Source organism: Ictidomys tridecemlineatus, chromosome 3 (genome assembly GCF_052094955.1).
Source record: "Ictidomys tridecemlineatus isolate mIctTri1 chromosome 3, mIctTri1.hap1, whole genome shotgun sequence".
In the NCBI taxonomy this organism is placed as follows: domain Eukaryota; kingdom Metazoa; phylum Chordata; class Mammalia; order Rodentia; family Sciuridae; genus Ictidomys; species Ictidomys tridecemlineatus.
In genome coordinates this window covers 60,866,937-60,886,979 of record NC_135479.1, presented here as the reverse complement: position 1 = coordinate 60,886,979, position 20,043 = coordinate 60,866,937, and the positions used below count along the sequence as shown (strand labels likewise).

At 35.9% G+C, this 20,043-nt stretch overlaps 1 protein-coding gene across 1 annotated transcript in view; it reads right to left on the bottom strand.

Annotated features, from left to right (window-relative positions):
- Positions 1-812: 812 nt before the first annotated feature.
- Ulk2 (unc-51 like autophagy activating kinase 2) overlaps positions 813-20,043 on the bottom strand; it is a 61,578-nt gene continuing 42,347 nt past the window's right edge. The window contains exons 14-20 of the mRNA XM_078041102.1: positions 12,460-12,652; positions 10,795-11,003; positions 7,858-8,036; positions 7,323-7,441; positions 6,842-6,999; positions 4,253-4,388; positions 813-3,050 (exon numbers count right to left, since the gene is read on the bottom strand). Of these exons, the coding sequence (XP_077897228.1) occupies positions 2,992-3,050; positions 4,253-4,388; positions 6,842-6,999; positions 7,323-7,441; positions 7,858-8,036; positions 10,795-11,003; positions 12,460-12,652 (1,053 nt within the window). The 3' untranslated portion in view covers positions 813-2,991. The remainder of the gene's footprint in view (positions 3,051-4,252; positions 4,389-6,841; positions 7,000-7,322; positions 7,442-7,857; positions 8,037-10,794; positions 11,004-12,459; positions 12,653-20,043) is intronic.

Genomic DNA, 20,043 nt, shown 5'->3' with positions numbered 1-20,043 from the left:
AAGACCAGTCAGTATAGGAGACAGTTAAAATAAATCTTAAGAGTAGGAATAGCTAACTAGCAAATTCATGATTAATTCCTCTATTTACATTTGTAATGGTCCACAATTTTCCAAGTATTAACCCAGAGGTGCTCTACCAGTGAGCTATACCCCTAGTCATTTCTTTCTTTCTTTTTTTTTTTTTTTTTTTTAAGACAAGGTCTTACTAAATTGCTGAGGCTGGTCTCAAACTTGTGATTCTCCTGCTTCAACTTCCCAAGTCTCCAGGATTAGAAATGTGCATCACTGTGACCAGTCTGAATGTTGCCATTTTTTTCTACTTCATGAAATAGGTGGGGTAGGGAGGGGGGAACATGGGAGGAATAGACAAACTCTAGATAGGGCAGAGGGGGAGGAAGGGGTAGGGGGTTAGCAATGATGGTAGAATGTGATGGACACCATTATCCAAAGGTCATGTATGAAGACATGAATTGGTGTGAACATACTTTATATACAGAGATATGAAAAATTATACTGTGTACATGTAATAAGAATTGTAATGCACTCTGCTGTCATTTATTTTTTTTAAATCAATTTAAAAAAAGAAATAGGTGATATGAAATTTAAAAATACACTAGGTGCACACCTGTAATCCCAGCTACTCAGGAGGCTAAGGCAGAAGGATCATAAGTTTGAGGGCAGCCTGAGCAACTCAGCAAGACCCTGTCTCAAAATTTAAAAAGAGCAGGAGATAGAGCTCAATGTGAGTACCCCTGCCAGTGTAATTCCCAGTACCCTCCCCCAACAAAAAAAGAAATTAAAAAATACTCATGGAAACATAAAGCACTTGTTTATTATTATTGCTATAATCAAGGCAAAAATCTCTTAAAACAATCAGCCTTGATAATGGAAATATAATCAGAACCATTACTCATAAATTTACAGTTTGTTCTCTGCTGTTGAGACTTCACTGTTTCATACACACTAACAATAACAAGACCTTGACTACACAAGAGGAAGAAGAAAGAACTTGGAAGTTACAAAGAATGGCTTGACCACTTTCCTAGTTCCTGACTTCAGACTGATCACTTACCCTCTTTGAACCTGTTTCATCATGTGTTTAAAAAAAGTTAGAGAGGGGGCAGAATAACCCTACCCACCCACACAGAGGATCAACTGAGATAATGCAGGGGAGAACATGGAGGAAAGTGTAAACTCTAAAAATTATACAAAAATACAGTATCACTAAGCAAGAAGGGGAAGTGATCATCAATTTATGGAAGCCTGAATGACAGTCACCAAGAATCTTAAATCCTGGGAAATCCTGGGATGTGGCAAAGGACCTTAATGACCAAGTCCCCAGACTAAGGAAGTATCTGCCTTGACAAGCCACTTAATATGGACCCAACTGTAACCTAGAAACACTGTCAGTTTTATTTTACCTTAATATACATTTGTATAGGTAATAATAAAAAGGCTATTACACAACAATTCAGTGAGTTTTAACTAGTTTCAAGAATAATGCATGCAATTACAAATGAGAGGTAGAAAGACACTGTATTAAAGACCTAAAAATACAAACATCATATAAATAAATGTTCAAATTAACTGCTGGAATTTCATACAGATAAATAAAGTAGAAATTACATTACTTTGTCAAAGTAAAGGAAATCCATGTTTGTTTGTTTTTATCAGTACATTAAAATTAGAGTAATGCCGAAGAGCTTCTGCACACTGTCAGTTCAAAATATTTTATGTAAAAGGCTTAAAATAATAGGATTAAAACTGGTGAATGGTTTATTCAAGTATTCAAGCAGGTAAGTAAAAGAAAACAAATAATATACAACATATGAAACATTCCTAAAAGGATGTTAACTGCCTGCTTTTCCATTACAAGCTATTTGGTGAACTGTCAAGATTAACATTAAAAATACACGTTAGGCTGGAGAGAGCTGCCATTTTCCTAAGAGAAAACAAACCTAATTTTTCACTAACTTCATGTAGAAACTCCACATCACTAACAAGCCTTTGATCACCAACTTTGTTTTGGCCCTATGAAAATTCTCAAGAGTATCTCTTGATTCATGATAGTTTTTCTAATACTGTCCAAATAAACCTATTCTTTAATAAACCTAAAGTCACAGGCATCAATGCACATTTTGCATGCACAAGGAAAAATGCAAACAAAGTAAACATCAGCAACTCAAAATATTACTAAGAAGATCTGTAGGTGTAAATAAACAAATAAAAAATGCAAAGATTCACATGAACACAAGTTTTGATCATTTAAAAGTTCAATAGCGATTACATGTGAATTCTGGAAAGAGTATATGTATATAATCAAGTAAAATACTTTAAACAAGTCTATTGTGCCATCAGTTAGTTTTAAATTGCAAAATCCAATACACAGTTGTTTTAATAAATTAGTGCAATATGAAAGATTTTGGAAGAATTAACGTATGTCCATACTAGATCAAATTGAAGATTTCAAAATTTCTTCCAAGAGCCATCTTTTGCTTCTTCTTAAACTATTTCTTCCTGAGCTGTTGAAAGATGCATGCTCAGGTTCAGACAAACTCACCCCAAACATCAAACTGTCTGACGAGGTGTATATTCTTGCTTGTGTACACCTCAGCAAACCCATGGCATTTCATACATTGCTCTATGAACTGAGTGAAGTGCCACTTGCCTTATTTCATGTTTAATTATCCATAAGAATAAATGATAATTCTAGTTCTAAGGTATGTTTATTTACCAAGTTCAAACAGGGAGCAAACTGGAATACTCTTGCTTCTGCTTCTACAAAGAAAAAGGGAAAGGGGAGTATCTTCTCCAGTAAGGCAGATTTTCTACAAATGTAGTTTTTGGATTGTTTTTCCTTTTTGAAATTGCTGCTTGTTCTTTGGTAGTCACCAGTTAAACTAGTTTCCTGGGGATGGGTGACAGAACCAAGCTGTAATCTCAAATGTATCACCTCATGCTCCCACGCCGGTCCATGGACATGCCTGCTTCTCACACAGTCGCAGTGCTACAGCAGAGTGCTGACAATCTTCTTTCAATACTAGATTTATCTAAAAATAATTTTTTTAAAAATCAGAATTAAAAGTACTTATATTTTCAAAACCAAGGAAAGAACAACTAAGGGGAAAAAAATCACTAACTCTATTGGAATCATTGTCTCTTTTCAATCTTTTCCCGGTAATAGAATATATTTTCTTCTATCTGGTAATAGTTTAGATATATGATTTTTAACTTAGCGGTAAAATTCAGAGAAGCACATCGCATAGAGAACATTTGGATTTTAACATCACCTTCTCCTTGAAAATCAGATTGCTGGTCTTATATCTGATAAGTAGTAATATCCCCTGGAATCCCATCCATCTCTAGTACATATCCAATACAGTATCATTCTCCATTACATATTCCATACAGTATCAATCTGCAATACATAGGCTCTTTATAGGATTCTTCAGTCACTAAGCCCAGGATGCTTAAGAGTGTTATGTTCAACAATAAAAACAACATTCTCCTACATATATGAGCACATACTTGCTAAAAAGGGATGCACAGTAGAAATCTAAAAACCATCTGTAATTTACACGCATAATCTCTAATCTTCACAACTCTGCAAGGTAGGCATTGCTATCTGCATCATATAGTATAAGGAAAATAAGATAATAGAAAGGCTAAATGGTTTACTCAAGTTTGGAAATCCAAGATTCAACCTAGGCAGTATGTTTATAAACCCTAAGCTCTTTTGTTTTAATATTTTTTAGTTGTAGGTAAACACAATATCTTTATTTCATTTTTATGTGGTGCTGAGGTTTGAACCCAGTGCCTCATGTATGCTAGGCCAGCACTCTACCACTGAGCCACAACCCCAGCATCCTCCTAACCTGTTTTTATTATATATTGCAAGAGACTACTAAATTGCCATCAATAAATATAATGGTCTTTCCTTATCCCCAACGGATGTATTCCAAGACCCCCAATGAATGCCTGAAAGCATCAAGAGTATCAAACTATCTATAAGCACTGCAATACTAAGACAAGAGATCTGATAACCAAGAGAGCTACTAAGTGACTAAAAGGTGGGTGGCATATCTAATAGCATGGATAGGCTGGACAAAGGGAAGGAGCAATTTATCACACTATGGATTGTTTGTTTCTGAGTTTTCCATTTAATATTTTTACACCTTGGTTGACCTTGGGTACTAAAAATGTGGAAAGCAAAACTATAGACACTGGAAGACTACTGTGTAGGTCAGCTTACATTTATGTACATTTTCAATATCTGCAGGGTCTTGTAGAATCTTAGTTAGGCCTTCCAAGAGAAGGGCTGCCTTATGGTAACGATAAACAATATCTTCAGTCTGCTGAAACATCTCATCCAGGGCTGCAGACTGAACCTGGAACCAGTCAACAAAAAATTCTCAAATTTTCCAAGAAAATACAAATTCATCTTAGCAATGCAGCTTTTAAATAGCATCTACCTAAAATTAACACATTTTGATGAAATGCTATAGCCTACTAAACTATACAGAACTTAGATTCATCAGGATGAGCTACTTAAAGTAAACTTCATTAAAAGATTGTTACAGTAATATGATGAAATGATGTTAAAAGTCTAGTCAAAAGAATTTTCAGGTATGTGTAGTTATTCATTCATAGATAATTACTGAGCACCTACTAATGCCAGGCACTCAGCATATAAATAAAGGAGTGCTCACAGTCTAAAGGAAGACATAAGTCTGCAAAACATGCATTTCTTCTTTTCTTTGGTACCAGGCATTGAACCCAGGGGCACTTGACCATCAAGCTACAGCTACAGCCCTTTTTTGTATTTTATTTAGAGATGGGGTCTCCTGAGTTGCTTAGGGCCTCTCCATTGCTGACACTGGCTTTGAACTCAAGATCCTCCTGCCTCAGCCTGAGTTGCTGGGATTACAAGTGTGTGCCACCATGCCGGGCCAAAATATGCATTTCTAATTCTAAGGGACAAGTCTTATTTCAGGAGAAAGCATCAGGATGGTACAGAATACACAGGAAGTCCACCTAACCCTGCAAGAGGATATTAGGGGAAGCCTCCAGAAGATATGTTTAGGCTGAATCATAAAGAGGAGCAAGAATGAGCTGAGTAATGGGAAAGGTGGGAAGAGGTCTTTGCAGAAAGAGAGAATGGTAGTTATTCATACGGGTTTTCCCAATAGCATTCTTATGTTCTCTTTGATCACTAAATGCCAGAACTCTCAGTAATCTAGTATTCTAATTGTTAATATGCTCTTTCAAAAAATAATTTAAAGATATTTACAGTCAACCAAATAAAATAGATAAAGAAAATCAGAGACATGAAAACGAAAGAGAAAAATATAACTAAAATGTAACTGTTGATACCTCTAAGCTTCCTAAGCAACTAGGGCAAAAAGAAGAACCTACTTAAGTTACAGGGCTATTATTATCAGAAAGGAAAGAAGCATTATAATTCCTTATGAGAGGACATTTTTCTGGGCACAAAATTCTTAAAAAGTCTTTTTTTAGGGGGAGGGAGGTTGCTGGGGATTGAACCCTGGGGCACTTTACCACTGAGTTACATCTCCGGACCTTTTTATTTTTTATTTGGAGATAGAATCTCACTAAGTTGCCCAGGCTGGCCCTGAACTTGAGATCTCCTCATTAGCTGGGATCTTTTTCCCTGTTAAGAATACTGAATAACAGAATGTATCCTCATCAGAAACACTCTCTTCATTGGCCTTAGGAACTCTTAATTCAGTGTAAAGTAATACAATGAATATTATTCCTATCAACAGTTTAGAACAATAAAATATATATTATTACTGTCATTTTATATTTTTGTTATTTTCATGTGACTATTCATTTTAATGGCTTTTGAAATAAGACAAAGAGTATAGTAATAGTACAATTCAAAGTACACAAATAGGTAAAATCAATTACATTACTATGGTTAAAAAAAAGATTAGTCAAAAATAAACTTTCCCCACTTAATCACTTATTTAATAGCTTCTATTTTTATCTATGCTTCAGAGCAATTTTTCCCCAGTAGAAAGAAAACAAATTATTTTTGAAATTATTTTTGATATTATAACCAGACAATTAGAAAAGTAGATTTTACTTGATGCTTATACTTTAATAAGGTCAGTTAAGTGGAATCTGTGCCCATGAATTTTTATATAGCAGTATATTTTCTAACAGTTTTACTAAGCTAAAATTTCTTAAATAATAGAAAATGTAGAAACAGGTCCAGTTAATGTTTTTAAATGCAAACTACTAAAAGATGACACCATGTCTAATCTTAGCAAAGTTTAGCAGGAGCTATAAAAAAATTCTGGGCTGGTGATACAGTGATAGAGCACTTGCCTAGCACAAGGCCCTGGGTTTAATCACCATACCACAAAAATAAAAAGAGAAAAGAGAATTTTATCAAAAGTGGTAGCCAGACTTAAGGAAGTTCATTAAATAAATTATATTAAATGTTACTTCAATGTTGGTAAGGATGGGCGTGGTGGCACATGCTTGTAATCTCAGCACCTTGAGAGGCTGAAGCAGGAAGATCACAAGTTCAAAGCCAGCCTCAGCAATGGAGAAGCACTAAGCAACTCAGTAAGACCCTGTCTCTAAATAAAATACAAAATAGGGCTGAGGATGTGGTTTAGTAGTTGAGTGCCTGATACCCTCAATCCCCAATACCCTCCCCCTACCAAAAAAAAAAAAAATGTTAGAGAACTTCAATTCCTCCTTTTGTAGGATGTTATCACAATAATAATTACAATACTCTGGATTCAAAAGATAATCTTAGAGATAAGTACTGCCGTGCTATACAATATTAAACCTTAAAAAAGCTTACCATTTCCACAGCACAATTATAGATGAGTTTCTCTGCAGTTACACTGTTGATTTCATCAATAAATCTCTGTTTGTCAGAGAAGAAGCGAGTCAGCTTTTCTGTGAGTTTTTTGCACATGGTGATGCAGAGTTTATATCGATCGTTCAGATTTTTGACAACTGGAAACAAAGTTGAGATGAGAACTAATTTTAATTTTCCTCTAGAAATGATGACACAGTGACACACACCTTTTGTGCTGATTTAAGGAAAGTAACATTATATGATCACTGAAAGGAAGGATCGGAAATCCGGTTCTATGATCTCTATTTCAGTATGAAATGACAAAATAAAGCCCTTACAACCTTTCTGTATCAAATACATGTATCAAAAACAAAACACCAGCATCTTTTTCCCTATTAGGATACTGAATAGCACAGTGTCTCTCTCTCCATTGGACAGGAAGGGACGAACTCCAGGACTCCTAAAGCCACAGCTGCCATACCTTGTTTCACCGCTGAGGATGGGCTCAGCTTCCCGGACTTGATCTGAGCTTTGGCAAGATGCAGGGAAGCTGCAAGCAGCTGTGCTGCTTTCATGTATAACACCAGCTGTTCTACCCGCCTGTACCAGGAAGACAGGAATAGAGAGTTACCTTGAGAACCAACCCACCAGACTTGGGGCTCTAATATCAGGCCACCATTCAAATATCCTTTCTATAAGCATATCCTCCTCCTAGTTTTTTAATGCAAATATAACCCCTGAAGGGAGAAGATTTGACATGAAGACAGATGTGTGAACTTTGACTACAATAGAAATGCTCAGATAAAAATCCACACCACCTCCCAATAAAGGCAAGGCTTAAAATTATAAAATTCTCTTGGCTCATATAGTGGCATCTTACACAATGAAGTAACTTAGAGATTCCTTTGAAGATTTTAATAATATTTGACCTTCAGTAGATGACAATGCCAGCAGCTCAGGCACAAGGTTACAGAAAGCATGAATATAGCAATGAAATGACAGGCGGTGGCACGTACCCCCAGTCTTTGCTCAACTGGCTGATCTGGTCCACAACCACACTCTCTTGAATCTGGTACAAGGACACAGCAGATGTGCACAGCTCAGGGTTCCCCCCCCTCACAGCTGTTAGGTCTAGCACACACTCCGTGAACATCAGCATCACATTCAGATGGCGTAAAGTATCTGTGTGTTCTCGCTGCAGCAAAGACACTGTCTTAGAACATTCTAGATAAAGAATTTCTATATATAGCTGGGTATGGGGGCACACAACTGCAATTCCATCTACTTGAGAGACTGAAGCAAGAAGACAAGTTTGAGGCCAGCTTGGATAACTCAGAAACAAACAAACAAAAGGACTGGAGATAAAGTTATGCAATTCACTGGTAGAGTGCTTGCTTAGGCCCTGAGTTCAATCCCCAGTACAGGAAAAAAAAAAAAAAAAGCTTGACTGTATTTTTTCTATATGTAGTGTTTTTCCATACTTATGAATGTCAGAATGATGAAAGGAAATTGACATTTTTAAATTTCAAAAAGCTGGTAAGAAAACAAAAATGAAACCAATGTGGGTTTGTGCAAGTGTTTATGTATGAGAGCACTCACATAAGTTAGCTCCAAAAAGAGCAAGACACTGTGCTTTTACCAGAATTAAAACAAAAGAATTTTTTTTAAAAAAAGATCAAATCAATATATTCATGACAAACAGATATCAAGACTGCAAGGACAGCTACTTGGGAGGGTGAGACAAAAGGTTCAGAAGTTCGAGGCCAGCTTGGGCAACCTATGAAACGCTGTCTCAAAACAGAATTTTTAAAAATGGGCTGAGGATACAATCTCATCAGTGCTCAGTAGGAAAATACCTGCCTAGTCTATGTGAGGCCCTGAGTTCAATTTCTGGTACCAAAAAAAAAAAAAAAAAAAAAATTAAATGCAAGGATACTCTGCACACTAAAATCACTTTTTTAAATTTTTTGAGATGGGATCCCTGCTATGTTGCCCAGGTCATCTCTTACCTCCTGGGCTCAAGGAATCCTCCTAAGTAGTTGGCATTACAGGTATGTGCTAGTTTGCCCAGCTCTTAAATCACAATTCTTCATAGTTCAGTGAGTTGTTATTGTTATTTTAGTTTCTGTTGATTTTTCAGTCAATAGTAGATTCCTAATACCAAAGCTCTAATTTTCTGTGTTCTTTTCAGTTAGTTAAAGAGAGGAGCATAGGAAGATAGAACAGCAATCTGAGGGATGCTGTAATTTTAAAATATGTAGTCAATTTTTGCTTTGAGATTTTTGTTTAGTTATAAATGTATTTTGAAATCTTAAGCATGGCCTAAAAGTTAATTGAATAACTTACTCTCCTTTTATGATTAAAAGAAGAGAATATTTTTCTTAAATACAAGAGAATAAACCATTCAATTTTTGAGTCTCTCTGCTCTGTGACAGCATATTGTCAACTATATGCTCCAACATGTTCAAACATATACTGGAATGTAATTTATATCTAATTGGATGTAGACTAAAAAAAAAAAATACTCAAGTTTATTTTTTCCAACTTTAGATTGGACTAGATACATTTTCAAAATTACTACCACAAAATCACTACTAAAAATTTGCATGCAATATTTTGTAATTTTTATGTGAAAAGCTAATTTTTATTCATACAAAATATTAATATTAGAGATCCTAAATGGAGAAAAAATTTGCTCCTTAGTTGGCCCAGAAAGTTGATCATTTTAATTTAAACCTCAGGCTAAGTTAAGACCTCAGGCATTCAGGGACTGAGGACAGACACATCATCCTACAGAGTGTTTTCCTTGAGTCAGGATTGAGGAACTAAGCATACACAGCTCTGAAATCATAAAACATACTCTGGTTCTGGATTTACGCTCACATATTTCAGGTTATATACAATATGTTTCTTTTCTGGAGAAGTGGACCCACAGAGAAAAGGTACTAATCTATAAACATGAGCATTCAGTCCATTTGGCAGGCATATTACTTTGTTAATGAACAAAATATGTCATTACTGGTTTACTATTATTGTTAAAAATTTTAAATTAGCTGGGCACCTGTAATCCCAGACTCAGGAGGCTGTGGCAGGAGGACGGAGAGTTCAAAGCCAGCCTCTGGAACTTATCAATGTCCTAAGCAACTCAGTGAGACCCTGTCTCTAAACTTAAAAAATACAAACAAGGGCTGGGGATGTGGCTCAGGGGTTAAGTGCTCCTGGGTTCAATCCCCAGTGCCAAATAAATAAATGATGTTTTATTTTTAAAATTTAAAATTTGTAATTTAAAATAATAAATCAATTATGCCTATTTATTTTTATCAAAGAAAACTTTGAGAATAAAAGCTTACTTTTTAGGACACAGATTATGCTTTAAAATATTTTAAATAGTAAATAAACTTTGGTTAAAAAATTGAGAACACATAATGTGTCACTTCCTATGAACATGGTTGCTATGGATGAGTGTAGCAACATTATTTTGAAAATATGATATTAATGTTTTTCAAATAGAAAAGAAAGAAGCAGACATGGTGGTGCACGCCTGTAATCCCAACAGCTTGGGAGGCTGAGGCAGGAGAATTACAAGTTCAAAGCAGCCTCAGCAACTTAGTGAGGCCCTGTCTCTTAATAAAATATAAAAAAGGGCTAGGGTCATGGCTCAGTGATTGAGTGCCTCTGGATGTCTACAATCTCAGCAGCTTGGGAGGCTAAGGCAGGAAGTTCAAGGGCAGCCTCAGAAACTTAACAAGACCCTGTCTCAAAATAAAAAATTTTAAAAAGAGCTGGGGATGTAGCTCAACAATAGAATGCCCCTGGGTTCATGTTCCCAGTATGGGGGCAGGGGGAGGAGCATAATTTCAGAACTGCTCAATTTATTTTATCCTTTTGTCACCACTAGAACACTCACATCATATCAACATTATATTAACACACCACTGTAGTCTTTTCTCTACCTCCATCAGTGTCTCCTCTGGCAGTTCAGGGGCTTCAAAAGTGATAAGCCCCTCTAGGCTGGGGGGTGAAGCACCATAAGGCACATATCTCAGGCTGGGAGCTGCCTCTGCTCCTGGTGGGGAAGAGCCCAAGCCCGGGCCAGGTGGGGAGCCCACACACACACGGCCACTTGCAGAGCACAGAGAGCCTCCTGAGCTGCTGGACCCCACTGCAAGGAAACATAAAACACAGCACAGCGTCCTGAGTTAGGTCACAGAGGGGCTTTTACACCCACTGCTCCTCTTATTTACTGAACAAAACCTACTGAGTAATAAAGTTCAAACAAAAGTCCCTTATCCTCACCCAACTTTACCATATGAATAGTTTTTAGTTTTCCATGTTCACTTACAATCCTTGTCTATGTGTATATTTTATAGATATCAGAGCTAGTTTTCTTATATTCTACTCTAAAAAATTTGTACCATAAACATTTTTCCTGGTTGCTCCATCAGTTTCATAATTATAAGATTCAATAGATGTATAGTAATTTACAATCTTTATATATGTGAAGTTTATCTGGAGTCATTTATACTAGTTCTGATTTTTTTCATGTTACAAATATCACTGCAATGAAATTAACCAAGTTTTTCCTTCTTTCAAATGACCTCTATGTGATAAATACTCAATAGTGGTATTATAAACAAGAAAGGAATTACCACAGATGAATATTATAAACATTTTTACAGCTTTTCCTAAGAATTGCCCCATTATTTTCTATAGCAGCTGTAAGCACATATATCCCACTAAAGCTTGACAAGACTGGGCATTAAGTTTTTAAAAATGTCACTACAATTAACAGATATAAAATGTTACTGCTTTAAAATGGCATTTTCTTACTTATCGTATAAAATTATAAATATTTATAAAACTAAGATTTTAGTTCTACCTATCTTTTTTTGTTGATAGTAATATCCTGATTTAGCAACTTATTTAGAATAAGAGAACTTAAATAACACAAAGCACAATATATATGATGGTATTATATACTGACTTTGAGTCCAATCTAAATACTTTCTTAATTTCTCTATTAATAAACCACTTATAGAATATGGATAATAATAAAAATATATTAGCCTATCTAAACATAATGTGTCACTTCCTATGAACATGGTTGCTATGGATGAGTGTAGCAACATTATTTTAAAAATATAATATTAATGTTTTTCAAATAGAAAAGAAACAGTGAGACCCAAAGTTCAAAAATAAAACTTAAGCTTCTAGAAAAACTAAACAAACAATATACTAAAATAAGATTTCAAAATATAAGTTGAGAATCACTATGGTTAGACAGCTGCTTCTTCATGGATCAATTATTTATATTTTATATTATATATATTACATATGAACATACAAGCATAATGGATATTTCTAGATATACACACACACACACACACACACACACACACACACACACATATATACACACACACATAATGTAGCACTTTTACTTTACAAAGTCCCCTCATCCAAAATGCTGCCTCATTTAGTACTTATAACCCTTGTTCACTGGCAAAGAAACTGAAGACCAAAGAAATTCAGTGACTTTAAGTTGTAACACTACATTACCCTCAGAATACCACACTCCAAATACTTGCCACAGATTGAATAGGACAAACATTTCTCACCTGAGGTGGTTCTTGTTCGTAGGACCATATGGGTACAAGTGGGGCCTGTGGCGCTGTGTGGAGGAGACCCCACAGTGAAGAGGACAGCCCTAGAATTCGTAGCGGTTCCTGCGGGTGGTGCCAGTACAACACCACAGGCTCCTGCAGGAGCTACAATAAAGAGTTTATAAAATGTCAGGTTACCTTGACAGTGTATTTACTATCTACAGGTGGAATTACAGGGAGACTTTAACTTTTGTATTAGTTTTCCTTAGCAAAAGCATTTATTACTCAAAATCAGAAAATTTGATGCCACACTTCCATTAAAATATTATAATCTCAGATGTGAATCTTCTTCATACCAAAGTCTAATATTTAGTTACTTTTGTTTTGTTGTAGTGCTGGAGATTAAACCCAGGACCTTGCACACACTAGAAAAACACTTCACCACTGAGCTACATCCCCAGCCCTTTTTGTTGTTTATTTCAAGACAGGGTCTCACTAAATTGCTGAGGCTGGCCTTGAACTTTACAATCCTCCAGCCTCAGCCTCCATAGTCACTGGTATTACAATTGTATGCCACCTTGCCTGGATCATCTCCAGTCCTTCATAGTTACTCCTGAATACTTCTAAAATACATGAACTGCCAAGTCATACCTGTTGAAGATAATTTGAAAAAGCAGAAACTGGGAACTGGGAATACAAATGTGAAGTCAAAGTGAAATGGTGATCAGAAATATCTATTGTAATACAGCTTCAGAAAAACACAAAAAGTTGAGACAAGTATAGAACAAAAACCTAACATCTGTCAGGATTTGAAAACAAGGAGGACAGATGTCAAAGGGACTGAGGGACAAAGTTTGGGCTACATGAAGAGTTGGTGAAAAGCCCTTCATCTATCAAACAGGCAGAATCAATAAAATTATTGATTTTTACATTCAACCATTACATTTCTGGGAACACAGAATGGAGGCCTTTTAATTTAATCATAAAAGGCACTTAACAAAATACAGAACAAGATTTCCTCAGTGCCCATCTTATCTATAGTACCCAACAAAATAAGAGCACATATCAACAGAGGTAGAAAGAGCTCATAAAGCTCAATTCACAATAGTTAAATTATGGAACCTACCTAAGCCTTTCAACAGATGAATGGATAAAGAAAATGCAGTACATAAAAACAATGGAATATTACACAACCATAAAGAAGAATGGAATTATGGCATTTGTCAGTAAATGGATACAACTAGAGACTATCATGCCAAGTGCAATAAGCTCATCCCCAAAACGCAAAAGCCAAATGTTCTGATATGCAGATGCTGACTCACAATAGGGGTGGGGGGAAGAGGAGTTTACCAGATTGGACAGGAGGGAATTGAGGGAAAGGAGGGGGATGGGAATGGGAAAGACAGTAGAATGAATCAGACATAACTTTCTTGTTCATATATGAATACACAATCAGTGTAATTCCACATCATGTACAACCACAAGAATGGGAAATTATACCCATATATGTATGTCAAAACACATTCTACTGTTATATATAACTAAAAAGAACAAATAAAAATATAAGAAAAAAGTGGGAGGAAGCTCATAAAAATGTCATAGGGAGCAAGGAAACAGTAAGCAGAAATTAAAGACCACCTACTGTTACAAAAGATGTACCTTCTCTTTACTTAACGTTCCAAGAATTTATTTAAGGGATGTTCATGGGTAGATTTTAAGATCCAGTGACACAATTTTTTTCTGAAGGTCTCAAAGTTTTCCTATTTTCAATAGTTTTTGTTTTATAAAACAGAAACTTCATGGTTAGAAAACAGAAGTTTGTAATTTCAAATGATATAACAAAGTTCATGTGCCAAAAAAAAGAGAATACAAATTATCAAAGATGCATTTTATGCCTAAATATTCTTTAAGGAAAACTTAGTTTCACATCTATTAACCTGGACTTAAAACTATAATGCACACTCACATGGAACTAGTAAGCTCTGTACAATTCAGATTTATATGTAAAAGAGAATAAGACATAATATGGTCACACTCAAACAAGCTGTTTTCCAAAACTATTCTAACTCCTGGTGACTTGGTGACTTTTGGCAAAAAACACTTAGAAAAAAAATGATTCCATATTCTCAATGTGAAGAGCTCCACAACCAGTTCCTCAGTGAAACAACTGTACTGATGAAATGTTTTTAAAAACAACCACTTAAGGCTAGGCGTATAGTTCAGTGATAGAATCCTTAGCCAGCATGAGAGAGACCCTGCTTCAAATCCACAGCACTGCCCAAAATAACAACTTAAAGTGTCTATAAATTGTCCTTGAAGACATATAGGAAGAGACATGTATTCAAGAAAATTCATGTCTACACACCCAAGCACAATGACACATGCCTGTAACCCCAGCAACTTGGGAGGCTGAAGCAGGAGGATAATAAATTTGAGACTAGTCTCAGCAACTTAGCGAGACCCTCAGCAACTTTGTAAAATCTTGTCTCAAAAAATAGGTAGGTAGCAAATGTGCTCCTGGATTCAATCCCCAATAAGCTGTAAAAGAAAAGAAAAGCAGCACAAACACATCTCAGCAATAATTGTGTCTGGCCTCATACTCACAGGGTGCAAGTTCTGGCCCAGGCCAGTGGACTAGAGCCCTTAAACACGCACTTCTGCTTATTTATCTAGCAGAGGTAAATCAAGAAGACCAGAGGCTTCCATCTCTGTCTAGCACCAGGCTTACAAAGCTGGGGTGTCCCTCCAAGACAAATGAGCAACTGTTATTCCTAGCTCCAGAGCAGTGGTAGAGAGGTATTCCCCAGTGCTGGGGAGGCAGGGAACAGAGAATTCGGAAGCTCTCTCCAGGGCACCTGACTTTGTTTGAAATAGGAGATCACCTAAGGGTGCTATCAAAAAGGATGAAGATTTGGGTGATGAGCAAGTAAAAAGAAGCTGGTAACTCCATGAGAGCAACAACTAAATAACAGACCAGCTGGAAGTTTATCAGAACCAGGGAAAGATAGCCAAGAACCCTCCTGGCGGTACATACAAGGTTCAAATACTATCCTCAAAGACTATTCCTACAAATTGGCTAGAATTTAACTCAACCTGTGAAACAATTTATCTCCCAGGGCACTGTTAAAAACAATAAAGCAATCAACTGGTAATTAGTGGAGGCAAACAGTTGAGTGTGATACCATGAGAGGTAAGAGATCAGAGAACATAAAGAATCCTGCTAGAATTGAGAAGAATGGCCAGGTAGCTAAGTGGTAGACTACCTACTGTGTCTAACATGTGTTTAAGTTCCTGGATTCAAATCCTAACACTGAAAAACAAAACCCGAAATTACTGTCTACTTAGCCAAGGTTGTATCCTTTATGGATTGACATCAGGCTGCATAATGAAAGGCAAACAGACTTCACCGAAATAGTCCACCATGACTACACAAATAAGAAAGGAAAAACCTAAGCTGGGGTGGAAGAGAGCCACACTTAGAATTACTACAAAATATTACATAAAATGTTCAGTTTTCAACAAAAATTATGATACAAACAAGTTATTAGGGGCTGAGGTTGTGGCTCAATGGTAGAGTGCTCACCTAGCTTGTGCAAGGCCCTGGGTTCGATCCCCAGCACCACATAAAAATAAATAAAGGTATTTTTTAAGTTATTAATAAAGTATAATCCTACACAGAAAAAACAGAAACTATCTGAAGTCTAAAATGTCAAACTAATCAAAGACTATTTTAAACATGTTCAAATATTGAAAGGAAATCAGGCTTTAAAAAGTAAAGCAGCCAGACATGGAGGCACATGCCTATATTCCCAGCTACTCAGGAGGCTAAGAGCTTTGGCAGCTTTGTGAGACCTTGTCTCAAACAAAAAAATAAATTTTAAGGGGTGTAGCTCAGTGATACAGTGCCCCTAGGTTCAATCCCTAGTACCACAAAAAAAAATAAAAATAAAATAGAAAGTAAACGTATGTATGATGATAATGTCTCATCATTCAGAAAAAATAGAAATTATTTTTGAAGTAGAAAGTCTGGAATTTAAAAATACAGTCATCTTCCCTTATCCACAGTTTTGCTTTCTGTAATTTATTATCAGTCAATTGTCCAAAAATGGAGAATAAACAGTTCATAAGTTTCAAACGGCTCTCCATTCTGGGAAGTATGACGAGATCTAATGTTGTCCAGTCTAAGATGTGAAACATCCTTTTATCCAGCATATCCAGAGTGATATACTACCCACCCATTAGTCAATTAACGGTTATCAAATTCACTGGTGCAGTATCACAGTACTTGTGTTCAACTCTTATTTTATTTAAAAGTGACCCAAAAGTGAAAGAGTAGTCATGCTGGCCAAAGAGAAGCCATGACGTTCTTCTTTCAAGAAGAATGAATATACACCAAACCCCCAGCCCCTGCCAAAAAAACAAAACAAAACAAAACAAAAAAACACTGAAATAGCAAAAGAGAGAACCATGTTTCACATTTTCACATAACTTTTATTTGTTATAATTGTTCTGTTTTATTACTGTTATGGTAAATCTCTTACTGTGCCTACTTTATAAATTAATCTTGGGTATGTATACATAGGAAAATGGGACACATGGGGTTTGGTACTACCTGAAGCTTCAGGAATCCACTAAAGATCTTAGAATGTACCCCCAGCTGCAGATAAGGGGAGACTACTATATAATAACATAAAATGAAATTCACTATAGGGCTCAAAAGCAGATTTCAACTGGCAGAATAAAGAATCTCTGAATTTAAAGGCAGATCAATGAGAACTAGGTAATCTGAAAAACAGAGAAAGAGAACATAGTATAGTTGACCTCTGAACAATATGTAGTTTGTGGGGCGGCAGAGCACCAACTCTCACATAGCTGGAAATCTGAGTGTAACTCCTGACTCCTCCCAAACTTAACTAGTAATAACCTGCTATTGACTGCAAGTTTTACTAATAATATTAACAGTCAACTAACAAATATTTTGTACATTACATGTATTATATATGATGAATAATATGTAGGAATGACAAGAAATTGCTTTGTTGTTTTTTTTTGAGAAAGAGAATTTTTTAATATATATTTTTTAGTTTTCAGTGGACACATCTTTATTTTATTTTTATGTGGTGCTGAGAATCAAACCCAGCGCCTCGCGCATGCCAGGCGAGCCACATCCCCAGCCCAAGAGATTACTTTTTACATTTAATTTTTATTTTTTACTTGACATAATATTTGAACTTATTTATATGGGGTACAGTATTATAATTCTAAACATGTATACAATGTGTTATGATCAAATTAGGCTAATTAGCATTTCTATCTCCTCAAATATTATCATTTCTTTGTGTTGAGAACCTTCAAATTCTTCTCTGGTTATTCTGAAATGTATAATTAATTGTTGTAGACTACAATTACCCTACTATGCCAAAGAACATGAGAACTACTACTCTCCCTGCACCAAACTGTATTTTGGTATCCATTATCTGCCCTCTATCTTCCTTCCCACTACTCTCTCTATTCTCTAGTGATATCTATTCTATTCTCTATTTCTATGTGATCAGCTTTGAGAACATGTGGTATTTCTGTCCCTAGCTTATTTTACTTAACATAATGTTTACTTGGGTTGCCAAAAAAGTAGGGATTTCATCCCTTTTACTGTTGAATAACACTGAAATATTTTATTTATTCATTCAACAATCAATGGAAACCTATGCTGATTCTGCATCTTTAGTACTGGGAGAAGTGCTGTAATAAACATGCAAGTATATATGTCTCTTTGGCATACTTATTTCATTTCCTTTGGATACTTAGCCAGTAGTGAGATTGCTATGTCATATGGTAGTTTTCCAGTTTTAAGGAAACTCCATCCTGTTTTCCACAATGGATGTACTAATTTACATTCCCACCAATAGTGTATGAGAATTCTCCTTTTTCTACATCTTTGACAGCATTTGTTATTTTATATATATTTATTTATGTGGAGGGTGAGGTTACTAAGGATTGGACCAGTGGAACTTCATCACTAAAAATTATATCCCAAGTCCTTTTCTTTTTTTTTTTAATTCTTCATTAATAATTTTTTTTTTTTTTGTACCAGGGATTAAACCCAGGGCACTCAACCACTGAGCCACATCCCCAGCCATACATACACACACACACACACACACACACACATACACATATACAGACATACACACACATATATATTTTAATTTAGAGACTGGGTCTCACTGAGTTATTTAGGGCCCCACTAAGTTGCTGAGGCTGGCTTTGAATTCATGATCCTCCCACCTCAGCCTCCTAAACTGCTGGGATTACAAGTATGCACCACTGTGCCTGGCTCAAATCCTTTTTTTAATAATTGTTTTCATTCTGAGACAAGATCTTGCTAAGTTACCCAGGCTGTCCTCAAACTTGCAATCCTCCTGCCTCGGTCACTGCAGTCACTGGATCAGAGACATGAGCCACTGAGTCCAACAGAATTTGTTACTACTTAAAACAGTTATTCTATCTGGGTGAGATGTTATCTCACTGTAGTTTAGGTTTGCATTTCCTTTATGATTAGTGATTTTGAGCAGTTTACCTCTCTTTTGAGAATTTTTTATTCAAAAATTTGCCCTATTTAAAAAATTGGATTATTTAGGGTCTTTTGCTATTGAATTGTTTGAGTTCATATTATTCTGAGTAGTAACTCCTTGCCAGACAAATAGTTTGCAAATATTTTCTCCCATTCTGTAGAGAACTAGGTATTACTATTGTTTCCTTTGCTGTGAAGGGTTTCTTAATTTGATAATCTCATTGCTCTTGCTGCCTGTGTTTTTGGGGTTCTTTTTTTTTATCCATTTTTTTAATAATTTTTTTATTTTTTTTATTGGTTGTTCACAACATTACAAAGCTCTTGACATATCATATTTCATACATTAGATTAAAGTGGGTTATGAACTCCCAATTTTACCCCAAATGCAGATTGCAGAATCACGTCGGTTATACATCCACAATTTTACATAATGCCCAATTAGTAATTGTTGTATTCTGCTACCTTTCCTATCCCCTACTATCCCCCCTCCTCTCCCCTCCCTTCTTCTCTCTCTACCCCATCTACTGTAAATCATTACTCTCCTTGTTTATTTTCCCATTCCCCTCACAACCTCTTATATGTAATTTTGAATAGCAATGAGGGTCTCCCTTCATTTCCATGCAATTTCCCTTTTCTCTCCCTTTCCCTACCATCTCATGACTCTGTTAAATGTTAGTCTTTTCTTCCTGCTCTTCCTCCTTGCTCTGTTCATAGTTGCTCTCATTATATCAAAAAAGACATTTGGTATTTGTTTTTTAGGGATTGACTAGCTTCACTAAGCATAATCTGCTCTAGTGCCATCCATTTCCCTGCAAATTCTATGATTTTGTCATTTTTTATTGCTGCATAGTACTCCATTGTGTATAGATGCCACATTTTTTTTATCCATTCATCTACTGAAGGGCATCTGGGTTGGTTCCAGAATCTAGCTATTGTGAATTGTGCTGCTATGAACATCGATATGGCAGCATCCCTGTAGCATGCTCTTTTAAGGTCTTCAGGGAATAGTCCGAGAAGGGCAATAGCAG